The sequence below is a fragment of the Nanorana parkeri genome, unplaced genomic scaffold, assembly GCF_000935625.1.
Source record: "Nanorana parkeri isolate BGI_ZX_2015 unplaced genomic scaffold, ASM93562v1 scaffold1539, whole genome shotgun sequence".
Lineage (NCBI taxonomy): Eukaryota > Metazoa > Chordata > Amphibia > Anura > Dicroglossidae > Nanorana > Nanorana parkeri.
The window spans coordinates 199542-226637 of NW_017307807.1; the positions used below are offsets into that span (position 1 = coordinate 199542).

A 27096-nucleotide genomic window follows, 5' to 3' on the forward strand; every position below is an offset into this window, starting at 1 on the left:
AAAAAAAAAGCAGCGTCCGGGGAGAAGAACCCTGCGATAAAGGTAAGGGGGGGTGCAATTTGACCATGTTACACCCTAGCAATGTGGTCCAGGCTAGTGCTAGCGCAAGGATGTATAGGCATAGACAGCCAACTAAGGGGTGTTGGGGGCGCAAAAATCCACCTTTGCCTGTGTAGGCAAAAATCCTTGCACCGGCCCTGAGTGGCGGATCCAGGGGTGGACTGACCTGGCTAAATGAAGCCCCCGGCCGCAGGTGCAGTGGCTCCCTCCCTCCACCACCTGCACCGCTACAGATGCGACTCTGTAATCGGGCTGACCGCTCGCTCCTCAAGAGGCCCCAGCGGGCTGCCCTCTGACATGCCTGACAGCCAGCGGCGGTCTACAGTGGGCGAGAGTGCCTATGTACCAGACATAGAGCGGAGTAAGGCCAGAACTATGTATGGAGCCCAGTGGGAGGAAAGCACCATCCCCCAGCCAGTCACCCCTTTCATGGACTTCCTACGAGTCCTCACATCCCCCGACCATTCACACTACCGTTACATGGATGGCAAAAGTGGCAGACGGGCGGAGAGAAGGGGGGGAAGAGGCAGGAGGGGGGCCAAGTAGCTGCACCATGGGCCTCTGGGTTGTACTTGCCCCCTGGGCTAAAAGTTTGTCAGTCAGCCCCTGCTGTATTCCGCACTTACTGGGTGCTGAGAGCTGATTTAATTGCGGATGGCGTCGGCGGTATGCAGGTTTGTGGGCGGCGTTGGACAACATGTCGGAACCGCAGGGCGCAGATGCCATCCGCAATTAAATCAGCTCTCGGCGCCCTGCGGTTGCGACATGCAATGAAAATTATTTGTGCCCCCCCAGATTTGACTGTGGTATCTTATGTGCCCCCCCTAATATATTGTTCCCAGAGTCGCCACTGGCCCTATGGCTCCCGTCCTGTTTCCCCCTCATGTTCTACACAGAAGGTGAGGGGCGTCATTACATCAAATTTTCTTTAGTGGGTAGGTATGACTGCACATCACCTGGTTGCAACTTGCCCACAACCAGAATGGAACCAGTATCCGCCTCCAACTCGACTTTCTCCCGTTAGTTCTCCTCCGCTTATCCGCCAGTCATCCACAGCTCAAACCATATTATTCATCATTCCATCGTCCACATGGAATTAAATATTCGCTCATAGTGTAGTAAATTACTGTGGGAGAGCACTTGGGAGACGCACCGTGGAGATTGCAACCGATTCATACCTTTTTTATTTATCTTGTTGGATGAAAGTTTCAGTTATATGGACGCTTTATTTTTATAATGGACCTTAAGCAAATAACTGTTTGTAAATAGCACCACACAGTCCCTCATAGCCATAGAGAGCAGCAGTCTTTGTGGGACAGGTAAGTGGAGCTTCTCAAAACAGCTTTAGCAAATAAAGCAACGTATATTCTAACAGCGCTTTTAAAGTGACACTAAACTGGACTTAAATCTCAAATGCCCTAACTATTAACAATAATGTATCTTATTTGTGTATCACTCAGCTGTAGATCCTCAAATCATCTCTGAATTCATACTGACACTGTCCTTCCTTCTGGAGGGTGACTACGTTTGTTCCCCATTGTCCCTGTGTGTGTTGTAAAGCAGCCATTGCTTCAAGCTTGCTCCCATGATTGACTACAATATCAATACAAATTAGTAAACTAAACATGAGATTGTAGTCCATCACAGGAGTGAGCTTGGAGCTGTGGCGGTTTACAATACACACAGGAACCATGGGGCACAAAAGTAGCAACCCTCCAGAAGGAAGGGTGCTGTCATCACAAATTTAGAGATGATTCAAAATCTACAGCCTGATACAGAGTAGAGGGATACACAAATAAGATACATGTTTGTTAACAGGGTACTTGAATGCATTTTTAAGATTTAACTCTTGAGTGTTTCACACTTTAAGCATTTGCACTGCATTACAATTGGGGGAGGTTTAAACCAGCCACAGAGAACCTAGCTGTCAGGATGAATGATTCAGGCAGCAAGGAAACTTGCACAATAAAGGTGCCCATACACTGCTCGATTCTCGCACGAGAATCGCGGGAAATCCCGCGATCGTACGAGAATCGAGCAGTGTGAATGGAGACGTGCGACCGTTTCTACTGTACGGTCGCACGTCTTCCGTCGAACCAGCATGTTCGAAAACCAGCCGGGAATCGTACGATTCTCGGCTGGTTAGAACGGTGCTCAGGAGACAAATGCCGAACGGGCCGGTGGGCGCACGCGCACTTCATTTCTGTAATATAAGACCTACCCCGAAAATAAGACCTAGTTCGGTGAATTGTATAGCCCGGGGGCCCCATGTGTTGTCAGTCCGCCCCTGGTCACCAGTATTGCATATGGTGTCCTGCAGCAGATCTTCTCTCCATTACTAACCATTCCTTGTTCTGCACCTCAGGGGCAGGGCGCTCCTTACAATCTTGTCTTGAATTGTATTGTGATTGTAATGTCTTCCTTTTATTGTAAAGCGCTGCACAAACTGTTGGCGCTATATAAATCCTGTATAATAATAATAATTAGAGCTTCTTCAGGGCTTGAACATGATTGGGAGCATTATGGACTCAAAACTGGCACAAATCCCCGGGATTTATTTATTTGTGGTGTAACTTGGGTATATCTAAAATGAGTGAATCAGAGTTTTGTTGGTTTACTGATTTTGGTTATAGCTGAGTAACGCCAGAAATAATTTATTCCTACTGATTTGTGCCAGCTTTGAGTCCATAATGCTACCCATTATGTTTACTTCTTGAGGAAGGGGGCGATCTTTGAGCTCCCCCGAATCGGGTTGGCTGTTCTATGTTGTGGTTTGTGAACTCATTCTATTAAAAAATGTTGGACTCTTGTCCTGTCTTGTTTAGTGCTCCCATTGGATCTTTTGTAGGTCTATATTCAATTCTGGGTTCTCTTGTATGAGGATATCCTGTTTTTCTTGAGCATGGCCTCACCGGAGCTATTCTGCTTTTTAACTCTGTTCAATATGTGCTAAAGAGGGATGAGAGCTGTAGTGGTTAAGATCTCATAGATTAGAAGGGGGAGCAACGCTGCTATTTTTTGCTAATGACGCTAAATTATATAGAATTATGAATTCACTGACACACCCCCATACATTACCATGGAATACAGTTGAACAAAGCTGCAATCAGTGACAAGCAGTAGGTATAAAAGCGAGATGAATATTGGCATAGATGAAAAGATAAAAACCGGCAATGCGCATATAGTGTTACCTTTGTAACCATCACTTGTAAGGCTATGTTTTTAATATATAGTCATAGCTCCGAACACTGCAGTGTAAAGAAGCACATAGAGGATTGGAGAGGTTCCCAAACTGGGCAAGTAATGTAAATGTTATAGTGAAAGGTTATCAAAACTCAACTTTACTTGAAAAAAAAAGATGATTTCACAGACGCACTGAAATGTATTTATTATAGGTATTTATATAGCGCCGACAATTTACACAGCACTTTACATATTTGCACATTCACATCAGTCCCTGCCCTTAAGGAGCTTACAATCTAAGGTCCCTATCTCACATACATACAGAGCCAATTTAGACAGGAGCCAATTAACCTATCAGCATGTCTTTGGAGTGTGGGAGGAAACCGGAGTACCCACGCAAGCACAGGGAGAACATGCAAACTCCTTGCAGATAGAAATCAATGTGATGCTAATAAGATAACTGTCAACAAGCAGTTAAATATCTCAGTAGCAGACAGATTTAATTGCCAAAGTAGAGTGGTTGATTGAAGACACCTTGTTTATTTTATTTATTACAAGTATTTTTATAGCAGCGACAATTTACACAGCGCTTTACATACTGTACATTTACATCAGTCCCTGCCCTCAAGGAGCTTACTGCCCTGCCCTCAAGGAGCTTACTGCCCTGCCCTCAAGGAGCTTACACACACACACACACACGCAGTCTAGGGCTCATTCATACAGGAGCCAATCAATCTTCCAGCGTGTCTTTGAAGTGTACAAAATCCATCCAGTAATTCTAGATTCCACTACCAATCTATAGCATGTGACAGGCATTCTGCAGCTTAAAGTATACCAGACCTTTATGCTTAGAATGCACTTTAAAGCTAAGCTCCAGGCACAGAAACTTTCATTTAAAGCAGAGGTGGGGAACCTCCATCTGTGTTGAAACTACGATTACCATAAGACATTGCAAGATTCTCACAGGCATGTCTCCCAGAGACATATGCATCATGGGATTTATAGTTTCACCACAGCTGGGGGGCAAGTGACGAGGGAGCATGGAGCCGGCTTCCCGGCCAATCAGGAAGCCAGGTGGGAAGCCAGTTCTATGCTCCCTGGTGACCACGGAGCATGGAGCCGGCTTTCCAGTGCAAGCTGCCCGGCTTCCAATACCGGAAGTTCCAGTATCGGGAGCATTTGGACGCGTACTAGCCCAAGAACTCGATATCGGCACTGATACTAGTTAAAACAAGTTCACAGCTACAACAGCATCAGGCTTAAGGTGCCCATACACCTGCCGATTATCGTACGATAATCGCAGGTGATCCCGCGATCGTACGATAATCGGCAGGTGTATGGAAGGCGTGCGACCATTTCTACTGTACGGTAGCACGTCTTTTGTCTTCCAAGCACGCTTGAAAACCTGCTGAAAATCGTAAGATTTTCGGCGGGTTAGTGGCGTGCTCGGAAGACAACTGCCGAACGGGCCGGTGTGTAAGATGGCAATAATTCTGGGTCCCTCATTTATTGTAATTATCATTTACTGTAATATCTGTAATATCATTTACTGTAATAATTATCATGTACTGTAATAATCATTTACTGTAATTCATGGTTGTTTCCCTTCTCTTTGCTGCTCTTCCTTTTAAATTATCATGTCTTCTCATGCTGGACAGAACTTCCCTTTTCAGCTCAGGGCCTCTTCCTGTAGTGCTGGCTCAGGTTTCAAGCCTATACAAGTCTATACACAGACACCGTGTATCCATTCCTGAGACAAGGCAGTCTGCTGCAAAACAGAAGTTCTGCCCAGCATGAGAACAGATACTGATTTAAAAGGAAGAGCAGCAAAGAGAAGGGAAACTACCATGGATTACAGTAAGGCACACATTACAGTATTGGTTTATGTTAAAGAATCTGAGGGTTTAATGTCACTTTAACTCTAAACTGACGCATTTAAAGCATCACCTGCTGGTAATTTTGAGTACCGTCGTTTTTTGCTGACACAACTTCATCTTTTATTTTGTCTAAATAAATAAGGATGATATTGTATTTGTGTGCACTAACATTCATTAGTGTAATGCTTATAAATATGCTTAAATATCATGCGACAGAAGAGACATGCAACTACCATCATTTTATTCTACAGGGTCTCTACAGGTATGGCACATATAGGCAGCCCATTCATTACCAATGTGTGACATTGAAGTGATCAAAGAACTGTGTGCACCCTTTTTAAAAACATGCTGTGCCAAAACACATCTTCTTCAGTTTTTATGAATTCCCCATATGTGTTTTGGGGTTTTGGTGTTTGAGGTAATTTTCTAGTCAAAAATGCAGTCCTCGGTGCTCCAGCTGTTGTAGAACTACAAGTCCTATGATGCATTGCAAGACCGACAGACACTTGCATGACTCCCAGAGGCATCATGGGATTTGCAGTTTTACCACACCTGGAGTGGAAGTCTACGCCTGGTTTAACACACTCTAGCAGCAAAAGGGTTAAATTACGAAGTATAGTATAGTAAAAATGTTTATTTACAGTGAGTAAATTATATATATATACATACGCCATGTATTATTATTTTTACTTCATTTATTGAAACTTCAGTCTATTTTTTGATTGGCTTGTAGTTTTAACACAATTTAATTAGCTGTAGCTAGGAGTCGCTTGCTTTGCACTATGGGAGCTTTTAACAGGCTAATACACGCATGACGTCATTAGAAGGCGACCTTCCCGGGTTGCATGAGAGGAGGCTCTCGGTGTATTTTATTATGCAGTTTGCTTTGTACGCTTTCCTGGGGGGTGATTGACATGAATCCTAGCCTATAGATAGTAACGCCGCTGTGATGTTTATTACATGCTGAGCTCCGCTCCTGTCTCTCCTTTCGATTATTGGAAGGTGACCGGTCACCCCTGGTGTATCCCGGTCCCGGACATTCTATCACTGCTGGGAAAGGAGGTCGCCATGGACGTGGCCTACATCTGTGAGTGGGACAGGAAGCCCCGTAGCAGTCACTGCCCCTCCAGTCCGCCCGTGTGTGCCTGGTCCTGCCGCAACCTGATCGCCTTCACCTCAGACCAGCGGAGCGAGGATGAGAAAGGTACCCTTCACACCCCGGCATGCACAGCACTGTTCCTGAGCCCTGACACTTCTGTACTCTGGCCCAAATTCACTTTTTTTATCTCCCTAAAGATTCTGGCCTGAGTGTAAAAATCAGGGTGATACTTGTTCTCATTTTGCTGTTCCTTTACTGCATATCACTGTAGTGCCATGGCAGAATAGAACAATGGCAAAGTCTATTCTAATAACCTAATAAAAACCACGGCAACAAGTTTTCCACTCACTCCGTTGTAATCACTGTTCATGTAGCGCTGAAGACCGTTTTTCATGAAGCTATATAAACTAAAGGATAAGAGGAAAAATAATGGACCATATTGTAAAAACAAAAAAAATTTACTTTATTACATTTTAGCCCGCAAAGCATTGCAACCACGATCAGAGAATTTTGGGCGCAATGCACACGCTCCAGCCCAGGTTCATACGTTGGTTGTGGGGGTGCTGGCATGGGCTTTTTCACATCAGGGTACCCCTTTAATGAAGGGGCCCCCAGATGTGCCTCCCCCTTGTGAATGAGTAAGGGGTACTTGTACCCTACCCATTCACTAGAGGGTTAAAATACATTTGTAAATTACAAGACAAGACTTTTGAACAAATCCTTTTTATTTAAAAAAACAAAAGACAAGTTTTTGACAAGTCTTTTATTGTTAAAAAAAAAAACACCCAAAAATGGATCCACCAACGTAATCCATCGCCAATCACGACGTCCATCGTTGTCCACGACGACTCGACGAAATACAAAATAAATATAATTTTTTTTTACCTGACCTGTGGTCAGGTGCAAGGCTTTAGCCAATGAGGGCTCAGAAGGCACTGTACGGTGCACAGTGCCTTGTGGGGCGCTCAGTGGGCAAATAGCCAGCCGAACACACGAACTGCCGATGTTCCAGTCGAACTCATGCTCGACTCTGAACATCGAGCCCATCCTTAATCACAAACCGCTGATCACTCAGCTCATAATCTCCCAGCAGAGAGCCGTGACTGTAAGTCACCAATCCCCACAGGGATTCCCCCCCTCCCCTCCTCTATTTCTCCAGTGCTAATTGGAGGGACAGACAAGGGAGGAGGCGGGTACAGCTAGCTGTCAATCAGGTAGTGGGATGGATCCCGACGATATTATCAGGATCACTTCCGGCTGCAACGCTGTCATCATATATAACAGCTTTCTGGCCCTGTCCCTCCACTTGAAAGCTTTACTCACTGAAATAAACACACCCCCCCCCTACTGACAAGTGTCCATCCAGCACTAAGCATAGGAGCTGAAACGATCAACTCCTGGGATTCAGTTAGTTTCACAGAGCATTCCATAGGAACATACTGTAAAAGCGTTAGTAAACAAAATGCTTCTGCATTCTACACTGAGTGGCCAGATTATTATGACCACCTGATGTTTGTAGGCAAATTAGCTATAATTTTGCGCTGAAGTAGCTAGAGCTAGAAGTTGTAGGCCATTATAAATAGGGAAGCAGGTTGTTTACCACGACAGTACACCAGGAGTGTAGTGACATCATGAGTGACGTTACGTACTCCCATTCAGTACAGAGGCCGTGACAGAGCTGTTGTAGCTTTGTCCAGTCCTTCCTGAAGCAGTAGATCGCAATATGTATTGATTTGTTGCTGAATAACAGCATAAGGAGTCTGGATCATATCTTCACTGACCAGATCCAGACACCAAAATAACGTGCAAAAAAACAAAACTTTAAAAAAAAAAAATAGAAAATAAATATATATCCTAAACCTATTCCCAGGTCCCAACAGTGACGTTGGATTATCTGAATGACATTCGCATTTACCACATGAGCATCAATTGCTCGCATAAGTGAATGCAATGTCATTCGGAAATTTAGCAATCGCAAACCTTAAAAAATTTTGTTGTGCCCTCATTAACTCGGCTTTTGTTTTTTTTGTATACAGATCTTACTCATATGATTCATATCCTGGACACAGAGCATCCCTGGGATGTCTATTCTATCAACTCCGGACACCAAGAAGTCATCACAAGCTTGGAATGGGACCAGTCTGGTAAGCAGTGAAGATAATCTTGTTCTTACACAAACATATATAATGGATAGAGAGCCCTTTTAAAGAATAAGTGCACTTTAAATCAAAGTACACTTAGCCTTTTGGCCCCTTTAAGAAGACATGACCGATCCCTCCTTCCCCATGAATAGATGAATCCTTGCTGAGTTGTGACGGGCCTAGCCTGTGTTTGTTTACATCCTGCAACGGACGTCTCCCTTTCCTGGTCCCGTCTGCGCAGTAATTCCCTATTGAAGTAATTGGGTTTGTACTGTGCAGAAGCGGCCAGGAGCAGTAGACATCCAACGAAGTCTGGGCCCATCAGAATTGGTGACATCACCTTTAAAGGGCCAAAGGGATATGTGCACTCTGTTTTAAAGTGCAGTTACTGTTTAAAAGACCTCTGCTAAATGATGATGATTCCCTAAATCAGATGAGCACTATTCCAAATTTGTAAACTTTTTTTTTTTAGGATCTCGTCTACTGTCAGCCGATGCTGATGGGCGGATTAAGTGTTGGGGCATGACAGATCACTTGGCAAACAGCTGGCAGTGTATAGTAAGCAGTGAGGTAGACGGAGACCCAATTGTGGCTCTTTCTTGGCTTCACAATGGAGTGAAACTGGCGCTGCATGTGGAAAAGGTAAACCATAATACATTTTGTTTCTTACCTGCATACATTCGTATCTACTCATGTATGTCTTTGTGTCTGTTTTGGTTTGGTATGTTTGCATTTGCAATAGTTTCTGCTAACATTCATCCATTCTGTTTTTTCATAGTCTGGGGTCTCCAGTTTTGGAGAGAAATTTTCTCGAGTGAAGTTTTCTCCATCTCTTACTTTATTTGGAGGAAAGCCAATGGAAGGTTGGATTGCTGTCACTATCAGTGGACTAGTCACTGTCTCTTTGTTAAAGCCCAATGGACAGGTGTTGATGGCTACAGAAAGTTTGTGTCGACTGCGATGTCGGGTTGCTTTGGCTGACATTGCTTTTACTGGAGGAGGAAACATTGTTGTAGCCACTTGTGATGGGAGCAGTACATCCCCTGTACAGTTCTACAAAGTCTGTGTGTCTGTTGTGAGTGAAAAGTGTAAAATTGACACAGAGATCTTGCCTTCACTTTTCATGCGCTGCACTACGGATCCAGCACGCAAAGACAAGTTTCCTGCTGTTACTCACCTCAAGTTTCTCGCCAGAGACATGTCTGAGCAGGTAATTGGAAAATGTATTTTAATTTAGTGGAACAATGGTAAGTGTATATTAGCAGGCCCTGCTTTACAATGGTGAACTGTGGCTAGGTCCCTTTTTGTTCCTGAATTCCTAACCACGGTGGTCTTTTGCACAGAATTTACATGACAGCTCTGACAGGGCAGTCTGCAATTTTCTCTCTTAAAGTAGAAGAGAGACTAAGCCATAAACCAACTTTGTTGCCTCCCCATTGCCCTGCATACATTTTAACATAAATCACAATGTAAATAACTTTTATAACCTTTTTCACGTGACTGTAAAGCTGCAGCTCCTCTGTGTAAATGTGCTGCTGGTGACCATGAACTCTCCCTGTCGACAACGGCAGGTGACATTGATTGGTCGACATTACTGCTTTAAGTGATTCAGCCCCATTGTTGGCCCTGCAAATATACACAGAGGACCCAGAGCTTTTTGGTCAGACTGTGTGCTGAACTGCATACAGGGCATTCATATTTTAAAATGGGTATATTGTTAAGCCTTTCCTTCTACTTTAAAAATGTTTTGGATATACGTATACTTTAAATTTGTAGGAAACAGTTTTTAAAAAAAAGCTATTAATTTTTTTTTGTTGTTTGGGACTTATTGGGGACATTTCCATTCACTTCCTGTTCTGGAAATACACCAGGAAATCTCTACAAAGTGAGGGTAATTCCTCTCATAAACATACAATACCGAAACATTTGTCCCCATTGTAAGGCTGGTCATACACCTATCAACATTTTTTTGTTCAACCCACGGGCTGAATGAAAAAAATTTACCCGATTTCTCCATCAACACAAACAGCGTGTTGATCGAGGAATTCTGCTGTTTACATTGTATTTTCTCAGGTGACACCGGCACCTGTCAGATTACCCGATCAGATCGGGCAGCTCATTGGCTGCCCACTCTAATCGAGGAATGCCGGCTGAAAGGGAGCAGACAGCCCCACACAATGCATGGGCACCTTAAGATAAAATTAATGTAAATGTAAAATGCAACCAATGTATGGGCACCTTAAGATATACTCTCATCTCTCCAGTTATTTTCTGTCTCTTAGACAATGGTCACCAGGACAAACAGAGAGGTTGAATCTCCCCACCAAAGAAACTCTAAATACTCCTTTTTTTTACTACTCTTTTTCCAAACTTAGTGACACAACTCAGGAGTTAAATCTTAAAAATGCATTCAAGTATCCCAACTATTAACAAAAATATAACTTATTTGTATATCGCGTGTATTGAAATTATAGTCTATCACTGGAGCAAGCTTGGAGTGGTGGATGCTTCACAACACACACAGGGACCTTGGGGAACAAATGTCGCCACCCTCCAGAAGGAAGGACATTTACAGCATGTATTTAGAGATGATTTGAGGAACTACAGCTGAGTGTAATAAATAAATAAATAAATAAACAAATAAGTAGAGGTGCACCGAAATGGAAATTTTAAAACCGAAACGAAACCAAAATTTAAAAAAATGTCAGGCCGAAACCGATACCGAAAATGTTTTATTTTTTAAAATATTTTATTTTTTATAAACTTTTTAATTTTTTTATATTCTATTTATTCATTTTTTATTAAATATTTTTATTTTTTACTTTACTTTTAGGGGCTTCGGGGAAATATTAGGGGTCTAAAACGACCCCTGATATTTCCCTTTTAAAATAGAAAAAGAGATTGAGTCCTCAATCTCTTTTTCTGTGTCCCCTGTTATCAATGAAGAGGAATCCTCTATGAGTGTTCCTGTTCATTGATAACATGAGAACATTGTTTGTTTACTATAACTACAATTATGAATGAATGGGGGTGATATAGATCACTCCCATTCATTCATAATTGAGGATATATTAACCATACCATATCCTCAATTATGTACAAACACTCAGCGATCACTGATCGCTGAGTGTGTGTACCTTGCTTTTCTCTCTGACACGCTGTCGCGCTGATCGAGCGGTGTAGAGAGGAAAGCCCAGCCTCCTGTGACAGCGCTGTCTCCGCCCCCACACCGCTCTGCCGGACTGTGATAGGCGGCTGCGCGGTGTGGGAGGAGAGACGCCGGCCGCTCACAGCGCTCTCGTCCTGCAGCGCTCGGCCAGCTGTCACTTTCTTTTCTCCACGCTGGAACAGCGCCCAGCGGGGAGAAAAGAAACCAGGGATGCGCCGATGTATCGGCCGAAACATGGCTCTTTCGGCATTATGCCAAAAGTGCCATTTTCGGCCGATATATCGGTGCATCCCTACAAATAAGATACATTTTTGTTAATTGTTAAGGTATTGAATTAATTTGAATTAATTTTTGAGATTGAACTCCTGAGTTTAGTGTCACTTTAAAACTATTTAAAGTTTTGACTGTGTATGGATACTGACTCCATTTCAAAATTCAATCTAACGAATAGTTCTCGTCTGTGCAAGGCCAGCTACATAAGCTATTGATGGCAGTAAGGTAAATGTATAATATACAAATATACACTGTTTAAAAAGATCTGTTTTAGCTCCTGAATACTGTACCACTATCTATTTTTATCAACTAGTGTAAAAACCAGAAAAACTATAATTTCTCACAAATGTACTGTACATTGTGATAGAATAGGTATAGTGTTTGTTTCCAGAGTGTAACATGTGAAATCATCAAGTGCATATAACCTTGTATATAGTTACCTGTTTTCTATTCTTTCATTGGTTAGGTTCTTCTATGTGCCTCTAATCAGTGTTCAAGTGTAGCGGAGTGCTGGTCTTTGCGTAAGGAAGGTCTTCCCCTCAACAACATCTTCCAGCAACTTTCTCCCGGAGGTAAAGTAGCATTATTACTGCCTCTAGACTGCACTGCTCTACTATAAGTTCTGCACCTGCCACCAAGCATAACCCTCACTTAAAGGCCTCATTTACACACAACGCAAGAGCGAAATTGTGTATGCACGCGTACATGCGTGCACTATATCGGAAACAAAAAAATCACTGCGCTAGAATTATTTTATAGTGTTGGACCAGCTCAACAATGTAAGGTGTTAGACCCGTGTATATTTAGTGAATGTCGTTTGCTGCGCTAGGTACTGTGTGTTGCAAAAAGAGTTCATATGAACTACTCTTTACATTAAATAATACATTATATTCTTACGTGAATGTGCACAAATTGTAACAGATCTCGAAATAGCTTCCAATTACTGTGATTCCCTATGCAACATAATATCAGAATAATCTTTAAATCATTGATAAATCTTCAAATCTAAACATAATTGAACATAACATGTGAATTAATCAAACCAAATTATAAATATCCTATTAGGTGCATCAATGAATCAATAATGAGTGCAACCCTAGAAATGGGTTGAAATGTCACATCTACAACAAACATACGAATTAATCAAACCAAAATATGTATACATTGAGTGCATCAATGAATCAATAATGAGTGCAACCCTAACAATAGGTTGAAATGTCACATCTAAAACATACGGCAACAGTGAATATAGCAGAGCAGTCCTGTATCTCGATCCCAGCAATCGGTAAACAGCCACAGTTAATATATTTGTTTCACTTAGCTCCAGGACGTCTTCAAAGGACAAAGCTCTGTTATCTTCTTTGTTATGTTATTCCCCCCAACCCCCAGCCCGGACTTGTGCCGAAGCAATCCTACTTGTTTTAGATAAGCATTCGTTTTTGTCCACCCGTGTCCAAATACCGGGTTGGGCACTGGTCTCTCCTTCCCCTCCGGTTAACTCCTTCCTCACCCGTGCTCAGCGGTAATATCCACCCCACGGATTGGGGAAAGAAATGGGGGACAAAAGGAAAAGAAAATCCTTCTTAGTGCAGTTTGTAAAAAACATTTATTTAAAAGAGTTTAAAATGCACTTACAAGAACGATGATTTTTTAAAAGCTTAAAACGCAACAAGCGGTCGAGCAGTTGAGACAGTCAATCATGGGAGATGTGTGAGACGGAACCAGCACCTCCTTTTGCGTGCACTATATGCAATCCCAGAATGCATAATTCGTAATAGAAATTTTAATGAACTGTACACGCGTGCCTGGATGCATCTCGGTTCCATTCTGTTTTTGCGCATTTTTATGCTACGCAAATATACGGCTCCATACGCAGCTATGTGAATGGAGCCATTTATTTGCATATGGTACAATATGGTTTTTCTTGTTTATTGAGGGACACAGGATTCAGAAACACTTGGGTTATACTGCTGCCTAAAGGAGGATATGGTAATTTCAAACAAAAAAAAACAGTGACCAGCCACCCGTTTTTACTAGCCAATTTTCCAAGAAAACATTAGGTTTTTTTTTGTTGTTGTTGTGTTTGTTTTTTTTTGGTCAATCGGCATTTCCCTACATACTGCTTGAGCTGGTCTCAGTATTCAGCTATCCAGATTGACATATCTCCAGCAATAGCTTTAGAAGCTGTACCCAGACCCTGCAGAACTGGACCAGATTGTACTGTGTTGTTTAGCTGTGGAGCGCTTACTGGCTCCAGAGCCATGGCACAGCCTCTAGTGTGACCCAGTCTCTGATGACGTGTGGCCTGAGCACCAGGAGTTGCATAACTATGAAGACCATTGGGCACCTTTTTATTATTCCTATTTTCCATTGTTATATGCAGAAAGGGTTCATGCTGTAGGACTGGGATAGAACTATTAAGGGGAGTGTTGCACACGTGTTCCCACCAATTCGGCATCAGGCAACATCTCCCACTACTGCTCTTGGTTGCGGGTAAGACAGGGATGTGCCTTGGTTGGTCTTTGCTGTTCGCTTACAGTAACCTGATCACCTCTGGTCATCTGAACATCTCCTACTTCCAGCAGCTAGTTCTTGAGTAACCAAGATTTAACTTTATATCCTAGAGCTATGTTGCCCCTACAGCATGTTGGAGCCCAGACATATGGGGAGCCGTCCTGCTTTAACTGGTCCCTCCAACTCTAAATCCATTAGTGGCTCTTCTGCCTGCAGTGTACCTTCCAAAGGGCCTGAGAACAGTCTGCAACATTGTCTTCTGCTTGAGTTCCATGCTAGGGATGTGCACGGACTTGATGCAAGTCGAGTTTGCCTTAGCCCATGCAAGACAATGCCTTAGTCACAACTGATTGGGCCAGGAGGGGGGATGTGTCACTGACATTTTAGCTCGGTCAAACTATGTAGGCACCAAGTTCAAGCACATCCCTAGTCCCTATACTACTCAGAGACTTCCTTAACTCCGTCAGCCATGGCTCCTTTCTCAGTTCTTTCCTGGGAAGATTTCACTGAAGATATGCTGGGTAAAATTTGACCAGCTGCAACCCTTATTGCCGATTATCCCAACAGAGGTCAAAAGCAAACTTCCAAGGCCATCACCTGAAGAATCTTTATCCGATGTACCTTCGGCTGTAGCAGAATCTGAGCTTTCTGCCATAAATACTCTGCTAGTCCCAGAAATCACAGGATCTCAGAAATCCTTAATTGATGATATTGCCCCTGAGGGGCCCAAAGCAGTTGCTATTGCTCCCAGGCTTAGAGAGACTATTTCAGCTGTCATTGATACTGTGCACGACCTTGAAATTGGAACAACAGCCTGAAGTTTCTACTAGTGCTGCTACCTTTACAGGTTCTCTACAAAACCTCTCTACAGGTCCTGGGACTACTAAGACCTTCCCGGTGCACCCTTTTAGTTTTCGACTCCCTTTATGAGGTTTGTGACATTACTATTTTATTCACTTCTCCTAAATTTTTTGCAGCTCTTCACCCATTTTAAGGAGTCTTTTGTTAAGAAACAGACTGTTCCTACTATCACACCAGTTTCCGCTGTGTAAAGGTTTTAAGGGTTTTACAGCTTTTTCATAGTCCCTAAACCAAATGGGGGCATGAGTCCCATTTTGAATCTGAATGCCTCTCTTCATCAGGGAAACTTTCTGGCCTGTAGCCGTCAACCACGCAAATTTGAATGTCCTTATTTGTCCTACACATTAGTGATTCCTTTGCTTTGCCTGGGTGTCCCAGCACTCCCAGTTCGTGGCCCTGCCATTCAGCCACTAAGATGCTGACTCTTGTACTAGACTTGCTATGCTCCCAAGCTATCCTCATAGTGGGATATGTGGGCAACCTCCTTTTAAGGTTATGACTCTTCAATCCAGGAGTTGTCCAACTCTGCGTTCTACAGTTTTGGGGCTGATGGTAACCTCATTTTGAGGTACTTCAGTTTGCCCAGTTCCACTCCAGATCAGGAATACAGCTCTGGATTTGTGGAAATCCTTCCTTCCCCTGCACAATCTAATCTTGCGCCTCTTTCTCACGGCAAGGCAAGATTGAGATGGAGATCGTTCTGATGATACTTATAGATTTAGATTAGTCCAGGTGAATGTGTTACTTGGATCTTCTCAAACTCCTTGCAGATGCTCCATGGCATACCATGCTAGGTGCAAGGTAATAAGCTTTTATCCAAGGAAATACTCCATAGGAGGAATCCTCAACTTTTTACAATCTAGCCTGGATCAACATTTAGCCATGAGTACCATCAAAGTCCAGATTTCTGCACCTGCGATCTTGTTCCAGAGTCCCATTCTTCGATTAAGACCTTTTGTTCAGGGTGTGTTCCATGTAGCTTCCCCTTTGCTTTCACCTGTTTCTCCATGGGATCTCAATTTTGGCTCCCCGATAATGGCCATTTAAACCTATCTGGGATTTTCCCCATTCCACTCTTACTCAGAATGTTGCCTTCCTTGTTGCCATCACCTCTGCGAGGCTTGTTTCTGAGCTGGTGGCCTTGTCCTGCAAAAAAAACTTTTTCTGGTCTTGTAAAACACCATGGTGGTGTTGAAGTCCATGGCCTTCTTCATTCCTAATGTGGTTACGGCCCTTTACCTCAACCATGACATTGTTCTCCTGTCCCTTTTTGTCCATCTCCAGTGCATTACATTTCCCTCTGTTGTCTGGATTTAGTATGTGCTGTACTTGTTTATCTCGCAGCAACTGCTTCAATTAGAAAAAGCTACTTCTTTTATCATGCTTGACTGTCCCTGTGAAGTGGAACCTGTTTCTCATGCCATCATTTTGCGGTAGCTCAGACAGATCATCTTCCAAGCTTATGGTCTTAAGGATGAGGTTCCACTCCTTCCTGTTTAAGGTGCACTGTACAAGATCAGTGAGTGATTCCTGGGGGTTTTTTTTAGCACTGAGCTACTGTCTCCCAGATTTTTAAGACCACATGTTCTGTAGGTTTTACCAGGTGATAGTTCATGTCTCATCTGATGCCAGCTTCGGGCATAAGGTCCTTCAGGCGGCTTTTTGAACTGCAGGCAGCCCAAAGTCTTGTTATGCGAAACTGGTAGTTTTTTGTTGCTGGTGCCCACCCCTCAGTTGGACTTCTTTTAGAAGTTCTATTTGTCTGAATGAGAAAGAAAATTGGGTTTTGCTTCTTACCATAGAGTTTATCTCTTGGAGTTCATTAAGGGACACGGGCACCACCCCTCTGTGATTTATGACCCTTGCTGTTGGTTATGCTTTGTTACAAATCTGAGGCATGCTGACAGAGGGAGGGATTGTACCAGGATGGTTACTGTTTTTATGTTTGCTGGTGTCCACAACCTCCTGTAGGAAACAGTATAACAAAATTGTCTCTGACTCTGGTGTCCCTCAAGGAATGCCAAGAAATTGATTTTATGAAATCCATTGAGTACACAATCAAATATTACTGGATTTAGGCCATTTTCATTTAGCATTCCTGTTCTGGCTAGTTTCCAGCCATTGCATAAAGGGAGATGTGTGATGCCGGGAGCGAGTGCCTCCCTGTTTGCAAAACCGCACATGCACAGTGAACTCTTTCCCACTGTTACAGCAGGGCCAAGCTTAGCTGTTGCTTGGGGATAGGTAGCAGCCTGTATTTTATATTATTTTGTTATCTGTATGCTACAAATACAATTTGTTCCATTGTCAATAGACTCTCTTTAGGTGGTTAGTTTGTTTGCTTTGTAGTGCTGGTGTCCTAACTAACAGTTTCTACCAGGGACATAATTTTTATGATAGATTCTTGTGGATCCACTCTTTTTGTAGGAACGCTATTTGCATGCAGTTAGTATGCACTTCCTTTTATTGTGGCGAGTTTGTTTTGTGCACTTCATTTTCCTCATACGACCAGAAAAACATACTGGTAGATGAATATCTATTGGAAATCCTATCTATCTATCTTATCTATGTATCTATCTATCTTATCTATGTATCTATCTATCTTATCTATGTATCTATCTATCTTATCTATGTATCTATCTATCTTATCTATGTATCTATCTATCCTAATGGTGTTCGTTTTATTTTTTTCCCCAAGTGAGTGATAAGCAGCCAATGATACTGAAGTGGCGTATATTGTCAGCTACTAATGAACTGGAGCGTGTGTCTGCTGTAGCTCTGCCCAAACTGCCAATTTCCCTTACCAACACAGACATCAAAGTGGCAAACGAGACTAAGTTTTATCCTGGACTAGGTATGATACTTTTATTATTTCTTTGTTACCAGAGAAGGCCAGTTGGAGTGTATGGCTAAAAATAATAAACATGTTCTCTCGTAATTAGAATTTGTTACATTTTTCAGGTCTTGCCCTGGCATTCCATGATGGTAATGTTCACATTGTGCATAGATTATCACTACAGACAATGGCCGTCTTATTTGGTTCATCCATTCGTTCCTCTGAGGAGCCCAGTTTAAAACGTCAGCGTTCGCCGACCCCATGTGTTCACTTCAAGGCTCTGCAGATGTCCTGGACCTCATTGGCATTAGTTGGATTGGACACCCAGGGCAAGGTTAGGACAAAAATCATAGACGGTATTTTCTTGACTTCTTCCCCAGTATATAGTGCTTACAAAAATAAGACCAGTCAGGGATATAGGACCAATTTTTCAGTTATAGCTGTTTTCACATTGTAGCCCATCTGTATATGAGCAGAAATACAATCTGCATATGGTGTAGATTTAATATCCCAATGAGGAGTACAGTCTCATGAATAATGCTGGTACAGATGGATCCATCCTACATTCTCTACTTCAACAGTCACTAAAAACAGAAAGTATCTATGTTCTCCCTGTGTTTTGCATGGGGTTTCCCAGGTGCTCTGGTTTCTATCTACCCCAAAAATACATCGATAGGCTAACTGGCTTCCACCCAAAACTAGACCTACAGTGGGTATATCCTTGACTGTATGATGTGTGTATGCTTCTTTGATAGACCAGAACTGATAGCGGTTTAGTGAATTTTGGAAAGCACTGTAGAGAAATGTAGTGTTCTATAAATAAGTAAATACATAAATTCGAGTTAGGTGTAAAATAAAAATCTGTGCAAAGAGATGGTTTAGTGAAATGACAGTATACTTGTTCTTTTTTTTTAGTAACCCAAGTTTTGTGTTTTAATAGCTGAGCATGCTTAGAGTCTCCCCATCTATGGGTCACGCCCTTGATATGACTACTTCACTTCGTCATCTCCTGTTCCTGTTGGAATACTGCATGGTGACTGGGTACGACTGGTGGGATATTTTGCTACATGTACAACCAAACATGGTACACAATTTAGTAGAGAAACTACATGAAGAGTATACCAAACAAAATGCAGCACTGCAACAGGTGAGATCTGGTCAGGTACATAGAAATGAACGCAACAACATAATTTAAAGCAAGTGATATGCTGTTTAAATCATCATGAATTATACCCCTTTTTTTAATGATTATTTAGGTCCTTTCTACTCGGATCTTGGCTATGAAAGCATCACTCTGTAAACTGTCACCAAGCACCATCACTCGAGTCTGTGACTATCATGCCAAGTTGTTCCTTATTTCCGTCAGCTGCACCCTAAAGTCTTTGCTGCGACCCCACTTTCTTAACACACCTGACAAAAGCCCCGGAGACAGGCTTACTGAGATCTGCAATAAGTACCCTGATACAGGTAAAGCTCCTGCAAAACTGAGTACAAATGGAAATCTGTTTTTACCATGATTAGTATTAGCTGTAAACCACACTTTCTCTTTAAGATATAGACAAAGTGATGATCAACCTGAAAACAGAGGAATTTGTACTGGACATGCCAACTCTTCAGTCGCTACAGCAGCTTATTCAGTGGATTGGGGACTTTGTGTTGTATCTCCTGGCTAGCCTTCCCAACCAGGTAACCATGCTTTACCACCAAATCACTGAGGCCCTTCTGTATCTCCTTCCTTTCTTCCTTTTTTTTTTTTTTTTTACATTTCCCTTTTTCCTGGAGTGTAATGTTAAAATGATGTAGTTATAAATCATTATTAGAAATAGAAATTGTCCTATAATTAGGTGGCTACAAAACATCTGATATTACCTGTACTGCAAGTGTTCAGGAAAGATGAACACTTTGAAGCTTCCCATTTCTTTATTGTTAGTAGGTCATCTCCTCCATAGCTCTAATACAAAATATTAATAACAATAATTTTGAGCTTTGTAAAGGGTTCACTTTGTAAAAAGAATTGATTAAACCAGTAGACGGACAGTTTTGGGTGTATAATACTGGATGCAAATTGGTGCTGGATACTGAAACCAAAAAAATATATTACACAGAAAGGAACAAAATTATATACAGAACCTCAGGGATAAATATACATTACAAAAATGTTTATTAATTCCATTAAGAATAATACATAAAAAGCGTCATTCCATCACACAAATCCATACTGTTATCATTAGGGGGTAGAGGCATAAGGCGTAATACTTACCTTATTCCTCGCTCCAGCAGGCTCCCTTCATCTGTGCAACTGATCCTGGGAAGCCTCCCCTCTCTCTCTCCTCACCTCTACTGCAGTCATGCACCTGTCTCCTCCACAAACAATGCAGGGCTAATAGCTCTGTAGTGTACATGAGCCTAGAGTGTCTGGAAGAAGAGGGGAGTGCAGGAGCAGGGATAAGGTAAGTAAAAACGCTTCTTCCTCTGCCCCTTAAATCTTTGAAGTGCAGAGGGAGTTCCCACTGCAAGGGTTTTTTTTTTCTGCATCCCAGAGTTGGACTTTAAAGTAGGACTTTTTTTATAGCACATTAAACACCAAAACCTCCCACTGCAGATATTTCTGCCAAGAATTGGTCGTCTACTTAAACAAGCTCCGGTGTGTGTGTGTGTCAGTATAACCCTTGAAATGCAGGAATAGAAATGCTATTGGAGTTATTCTGGGTTCAGGTGGTTTTCAGCAATTCAAGATGAGGCAGATAGTTCAGCTCTCCACAAAAAACGACTGCCATATCTGTGTCCTTGAAGCATGTAGACAATTGATGCAAATGTCACACTCAAACAGGTGCTATGTTCAACAAGGAACAGCTGTATAGAATCAGCTTCTGTTTAAAGGAGAACTATGGGGTTAGGACTTTTCGCCATAGTTCTTCTTAGGGTAATGGGAGGACACAAACTAGCGTCCTCATTAGTGTTGTCCTCAATTAACAAGTACAATAGCACTGTATCTTTGTAGCATGTAGACAGATGTAGTGAGTAAGGCATTTTAAGAGCAAAGCGGCAACAAGTCTGTGAGTAGATCCAAATCAGTTAAAGGTTTATTTGACACACGCGTGTGGGGAAAGGCCTTAGTTTGTCAGGCCAATCCCCACTGCACTCTAGTTCATACAGCTTTTTATAGCTCTATAGATCAAGATAACAAGTACGCTTACATCATTGTTTCAGTTTAACAGAATTCACATAAGTCCTGATTCAGCATTATTTGATCCTCACGTGTACATAGCAAGTGTCTGTGTTTAGATAAACTAAAAACTCCTAGAATGGCAATTTCTCCAATGACTTTAAGATAACAGCCAACACCCGACTAAAAAGAGTAACTTGCAACTTTGTCTCATGAACAAGTGACAAAACATGTGTTTAAGTGTATATTAAATGTTTTAAAGTCTCTAACTGTATTTAACAGAATGTATGTTTCTCTTTAATATAATTTACATATAGAATATGATCGTATAGTGGAATATCTTTAACCTGTCATTTTAGATGTCATATCATTTACTTTTGGTAGTGTGCCTTATCTTATACCATATTTACTAAACAGTCTTACTTATGAGATACATTCCATAATATGTTTCATTAAGCATAACATTACACTGACAAACTAGAGCCCGAAAATGTGATTCAAGCAAATGTGTCCACAATCCCGTGTCTCTCTTCAGCCCCGCTGCTACATCATACCACCATAATTCCGGTATACCAGTCCAGCATGGAGTTGGGGAATACCATGCAAGGTGCTACCAATTACACATTTCTTCCGCATTTGTTACTCTGCCTAAATAACTATTTAAAGAAGCACCCACAAACCGGTTTCAGTTGATAGTAAAATAAGATCAGATCAGTATGATGTACAAGCCACCTTAAGAAACTCTGATCTTTATAAAGCGCGTAGTATGCAGTAACAAGCAGCAGAGCATGGGTGTGTTGGAGTTAATATGTAAAATAGCACTTCTGCTTGCAAGAAACTGCTATTCAAATTGCATACATAGTAACAAGAATCTGTGTAGCTGCCATTTTTCTGTCTACCGCAGTTGTCCATTGTGGATAGCACTAGACACAAACAGAAGCTGATTCTATGCATCTGTTCCTTGTTGAACATGGCAATTGTTTGAATGTTGCATTTGTATCAATTGGCTACATTTTGCAAGGACACAGAGCGATGGCAGTTGTTTATTGTGCAGAGAGCTGAACTATCTGCCATATCTTCAATTGCTGGAAAGCACCAAGCAAGTGTCACAAAATGACACTTCATTCAAGTCTGCGCACAACCGTGAGTTGTCATGCAGGGCATTATTATGTGTTGTCCGCTGCACTGCATAAAAATGCATACATGCTGCACTTTTATACACTGCACACCCGCAAATGTGTATGGCTTGAACAGGGAATTGTTTTCTTGTTTCCATGCATTGAGCATGTGCTGATCAACGCACATGGTGTGACCGCACCCTAAGGGGGCGGAATCAGCAAAGTAATCTGACATTTTCTATTTTTTTAACATTTACGTTTGTGTCATAGCATGTTGGCCAAGACTTTAGCTTTGAAAGTGTAATATGCACTTACCCATTACTGTGTTCAACAGGGCTCTTCATTCCGGCCTGGGCACAGTTTTTTACGTGATGGAGCCTCACTAGGTACACTACGTGAAATGATGGTGATGATTCGAATTTGGGGCCTCCTGAAACCCAGCTGTCTTCCCGTATACACAGCCACATCAGACACACAGGACAGCATGTCTCTGCTTTTCCGTCTGCTCACCCGCCTCTGGATGTGCTGTAAGAATTGATCTTTTCTTTGTAAGGATTGATCTTCTCCTTGTGACCTATTTGATAATGCTAAGTCTATGCTGACTGTAATGTACTTGCCATATAGGTCGGGATGAAAATCACCCCTGCGAGCCAGACGACGCATTAATAGATGAGTGCTGCCTTCTTCCCAGCCAGCTTCTAATCCCAAACATGGATTGGTTGCCTCTCGGGAATGGATTGATCAGTCGGCTGCAGGGCAAGCTTCCTCTGCGTCTACAGTTTGGAAAACCTCCTGGGGCCCCCAGCCATGCATCTGTACAGTATGAAGCATATACAAGGTAGGTCTACACGGGTCTGTGACTTATTAAGTTATCTTTTTCTGGAATAATGATAGGCTTTGTTATAAACAGCTGGTATACTTTTTATTTCATCCAGGTCTCCCTCCCAGCCAAAAATTGACCATCTGAGAAGACTGCATTTAGGAACATTTCCCACAGAGCCTTGCAAATCCTGCACACGGTTAGTTTGGTATCATGTTTCTAATAGAGTACTTTGTTGTGTTAGTGCTGTTAGGGCATTTCTTAGCTCCATATATTAAACATACCAATAAGTTTTTTTGCATCCATAAATCTGCTTTAAAACCTGTCTTGGAATTTTAAAACCGATTGGTGATACAGGAAAAAAAAATAGAGAGCTGCAGGCAATGCCTAGCAATTCCACCCACTTCATTTGTAGGGAGCTCTCTGGAATTAGACTGTAGTACAGGGGCGCCCACAATTTTGCGTCTGGAGATCTACTTTTCAAATGACGAGCTCAATGAGATCTACCAACGAAAAAACGCCTGCATTCAGGGGCGGGAGGGGTCGTGGCGGCCCACAGTGCGATCGTCTGCACCTGTAACCCAGGCACGCACCTGTAAGCCAGACACATAAGTGCCTGCGTTCCAGTGCGATCCGCAAAAATGCTGCAAGCACTATTTTTGCAGATCGCACTGGACCGGAATACAGGCACTAATGTGCCTGCGTTCCGGGTGCGGGCGATCGCACTATGGGCAGGGGGCATGCCTGCGGTGTCATTGACTTCAATACAACCCCACACCCCCTCCCGCCCCTGAATGCAGCGAGTCGTCTGGCTTAGATTCCAGGGCGTCCTAGAGGCCCCAGCGTCTTGTCCTCCCGTGGTGCTCGTGTGGCCGACGTTGCACATGGGGAGAGGTGTCCTTTCCCTTTCCATCTGCGGCATCTAACACATTCAGCCGGCAGCCGCATGAGCACTGCTGGAGCATAGCTGTAGCCAGCTCCTTTTGCGCCCGAGGCAAGAAAAAAAACGCCCCCAACAAGCGTGTGATGTCACCCAGCGCCCTGCCTTTAGGATTTTTTAAACATTTTTTTACTTTTTTTTTTTTTAATTTAATTTAATTTTTTTACTGTTGGGGGGGGCTTCGGGGAAATATTAGGGGTCTAAACAGCCCCCGAAGCCGCTGTCACAGAACTAAGGCCGACCGCTGAGGGGAGAGAGGCGCCGGCTGTCAGATCCAGACCGAGCGTCTCTCTCTCTCTACTCACCGCTCAGCATTAGTTCTGTGACAGCGGCTCCGTCCTCCGCCCTCCCCCGCCGCCGGGTTCCTTAACTTCTTCTCAGATCCCCGCTGCATACAGATGGAGAGAGCAGCGGGGATCCAGAGAAGCCCCACCGGCGGGAGGAGAGGATGTCGCGATCTACCAGTGATCGCTACGCGATCGACTGGTAGATTGCGATCGACATTATGGGCACCCCTGCTGTAGTATATTACACATATTTCAGATTAAGGTAAATTGAGATTTCTGCATTCCACACAGTTGCAGCATTAAGGAGAATCCTGGAGGCTGCTATTTCTAATTCTCATTCTGCACATTATATTTTCCTGGTTGTCCCGTTTTCCCTCCTTCTTAAATGCTTGTTTCTTACCTGAAACAAATGTTCACATAAAGATATCGGCTGTTGATCTGACTTTCCTGATATTTGTTCCTGTTTGGTGAATGAATGAAACCGTTTTTGAACAGGTTTGGTCAGTGTGCTAGCCAGACAACCATCATCATGTGTCCAACAGGAAAGATAACATTAATAGTTCACTAATTAAATGGCTGCATGGAGTTGACCTTTAAAACTCAAGTCCACCCTTAGGACCCCTCTCCCTTCCTAGCTAAAAATGTAGATATCTTTTTGATGCCAGCAGAACACAAATTAAGAAAATATATACAATCAAAGCCTGTGTAATTACTGTGCAGCTACACAGAAGCTTGGGAACTGTCTACAAAAGCTTTACCAGTGGATGGCAGCTGCAATTCTCGCCATTTTGGAATCTGGAGAGAATTCAGTCCTATATGCTCCACTAGAGGGCACATGTAGGACACTAAGTTTTTATGGGTTTTGGCTTTGCAAAACAGCCAGTTTGGGGACTGTATTGTAAATGTGCTCATTTTAAAGCTAAACTCCAGGCAAATTAAAAAACACTAATGGTTGTATTTGTCAATGTATTAAAATAAGTATATTGTAAGTATCTGAATTTTGTCTTGGTATCAGCTAGCTCTATGCAAAGTAGAACTCAGCCTGGGGGTGGTGGCGGCAATACTAAGAACCAGTCAGGTATGCTATATGCACATATGCTGGCAAGGAACATGCTGATTAGCTTATCAATCTGTCTCTGATCCTTTACAGTCCACTTGCAGGTTGGGGGCAGAGAACCAGTCCATATTGCAGAAGTTGAGTGACCAGTATGCACTGTCTTACTGTGATGGGCAGAAATACAAATCCTTTGGCAGATAAAATCGCACCCACTTCCAATTTAGATTTGTAGAACTTCAAATGTAGATTTAAGTGTTTGCCTGCGGTTTAGCGTTCAGAAAAATCTAAATTCTACATTCATAAAAACTTGCACAATTAAAAATGTGACGTTTATAGTGAAAAATACACACAAATCACACAAACGTACAGCATGTTCATGTGTGGTTTCCTCCTTAACTTCTGTATGTCACATCAGGCAGTTATGAGTCATATCAAAACAGCTGAAATCTAGCATCATTTGTCTCCTTTTTAAAGGTGGCCATACACTGGCAGTTTTTTCCCCGTTCAGCCGCTAGACTGAATGAGAAAAAAAAATGCATGATTAACATAGGTGGGAAATTCCCATGATGGGGTATTCTGACAGCAACGGGTGTGCTGCTTCAGAATGCCGAAACGGTGACTGCAGCTGCAGGCCCGGATTTTATGAAATTACAAAATTCGACCAGCTTTAGACTTTAAGATTATATATACAGTGAGTTCAACTTTTTATGATTTATTGTTTTAATAAACCATTTATATGAGCTTAAAATTGTTTAGTTTTGAGTAGTTTAATTGTCATTATAGAAGAAACTGTGTCTTATTTTTGCTCAGGTGTGGCTGTGTAACAATGTTAAAGTCTCCGAATAAGGCGACTGCAGTGAAGCAATGGGAACAGCGTTGGATAAAAACCTGTCTATGTGGAGGGCTTTGGAGAAAGATGCCTCATACCTACTCTTGACCTTCCTCTTGCAAAATTCAACCACAGTTTGAGAAGCTGAAGAAGTGGAGTATGAGCCTGTGGCCGGTTCTCCACTACTTGAAAGTATGTGTCTCCTACTGCCCAAACTACTGCAGTGGGCATGAAAGACAGTCACGGAAACTGGGATAACATTTGTTGTACAAAGACTTTGTCTCTAGAATTGCTATGCAGCCATGTTTCATATAATTTTTTTTCTAGAAGAACACCATCTTGTAAATACAAGTTGTACATAAGAACTGCTAATGGATAATAAAATTGTGAATGAAAGAAACTAAAAGGAAACCCAGAAGAAGGGAAGGGAGCATAAAGGTGAACTGGCTTCATTATGTTTTGCCACTAAATTGCCAACTGCATGGTCAACATTACTGTCCTGTGTGAGAAGCTTACTTCAGGTTCTTGCAACCTATGCCACCTCACAGATTCAACTTTGCTTTTGAGCACTTGCCTTTTTTTAACAGTTGGGTGGTGTACTGAAAGTAGAGGACACTTGTTTCAATGTAGATTCTAATCAAAATTGAAGGACAAAGTGCATCTTTAATAGAAAAATTAAAACACAGCAATGCCACAGCCTAAATCTCAGTTTTTACTGCCCATGAATGGTACAGTATTAAGTCCCTGAATGCTGACTTTTTCCATGGTTGCATGGAATAATAGCAGTCTACCCAGCATGTGTGCTAAGCTGGAGCTGGGTGACCGGCCCTATTTTAGCACTATTTTTAACATACGCTATATTGCCA

General features: G+C 42.4%; 1 protein-coding gene across 1 annotated transcript; it reads left to right on the forward strand.

The window, feature by feature from the left end:
- The first annotated feature begins 6156 nt into the window (after positions 1 to 6156).
- MED16 (mediator complex subunit 16) lies at positions 6157 to 26373 on the forward strand. Its single transcript, XM_018570479.1, has 14 exons — positions 6157 to 6324; positions 8256 to 8363; positions 8833 to 9002; positions 9139 to 9570; positions 12269 to 12374; positions 17876 to 18031; positions 18139 to 18347; positions 18954 to 19160; positions 19270 to 19480; positions 19566 to 19699; positions 22632 to 22824; positions 22922 to 23135; positions 23233 to 23316; positions 26212 to 26373. The coding sequence occupies exons 1-14, from the start codon at positions 6189 to 6191 to the stop codon at positions 26336 to 26338; spliced, it is 2487 nt and encodes an 828-aa protein (XP_018425981.1). The 5' UTR covers positions 6157 to 6188; the 3' UTR covers positions 26339 to 26373.
- Positions 26374 to 27096: the final 723 nt, after the last annotated feature.

Excerpts from the sequence above, each read along its gene's own strand:
- MED16 (XM_018570479.1), top strand. The coding sequence starts at position 6,189 with ATGGACGTGGCCTACATCTGTGAGTGGGACAGGAAGCCCCGTAGCAGT. Across the intron at positions 18,348-18,953 it reads GATTGGACACCCAGGGCAAG|CTGAGCATGCTTAGAGTCTC; the intron begins GTTAGGACAAAA and ends GTGTTTTAATAG. Across the intron at positions 19,700-22,631 it reads TGGCTAGCCTTCCCAACCAG|GGCTCTTCATTCCGGCCTGG; the intron begins GTAACCATGCTT and ends TGTGTTCAACAG.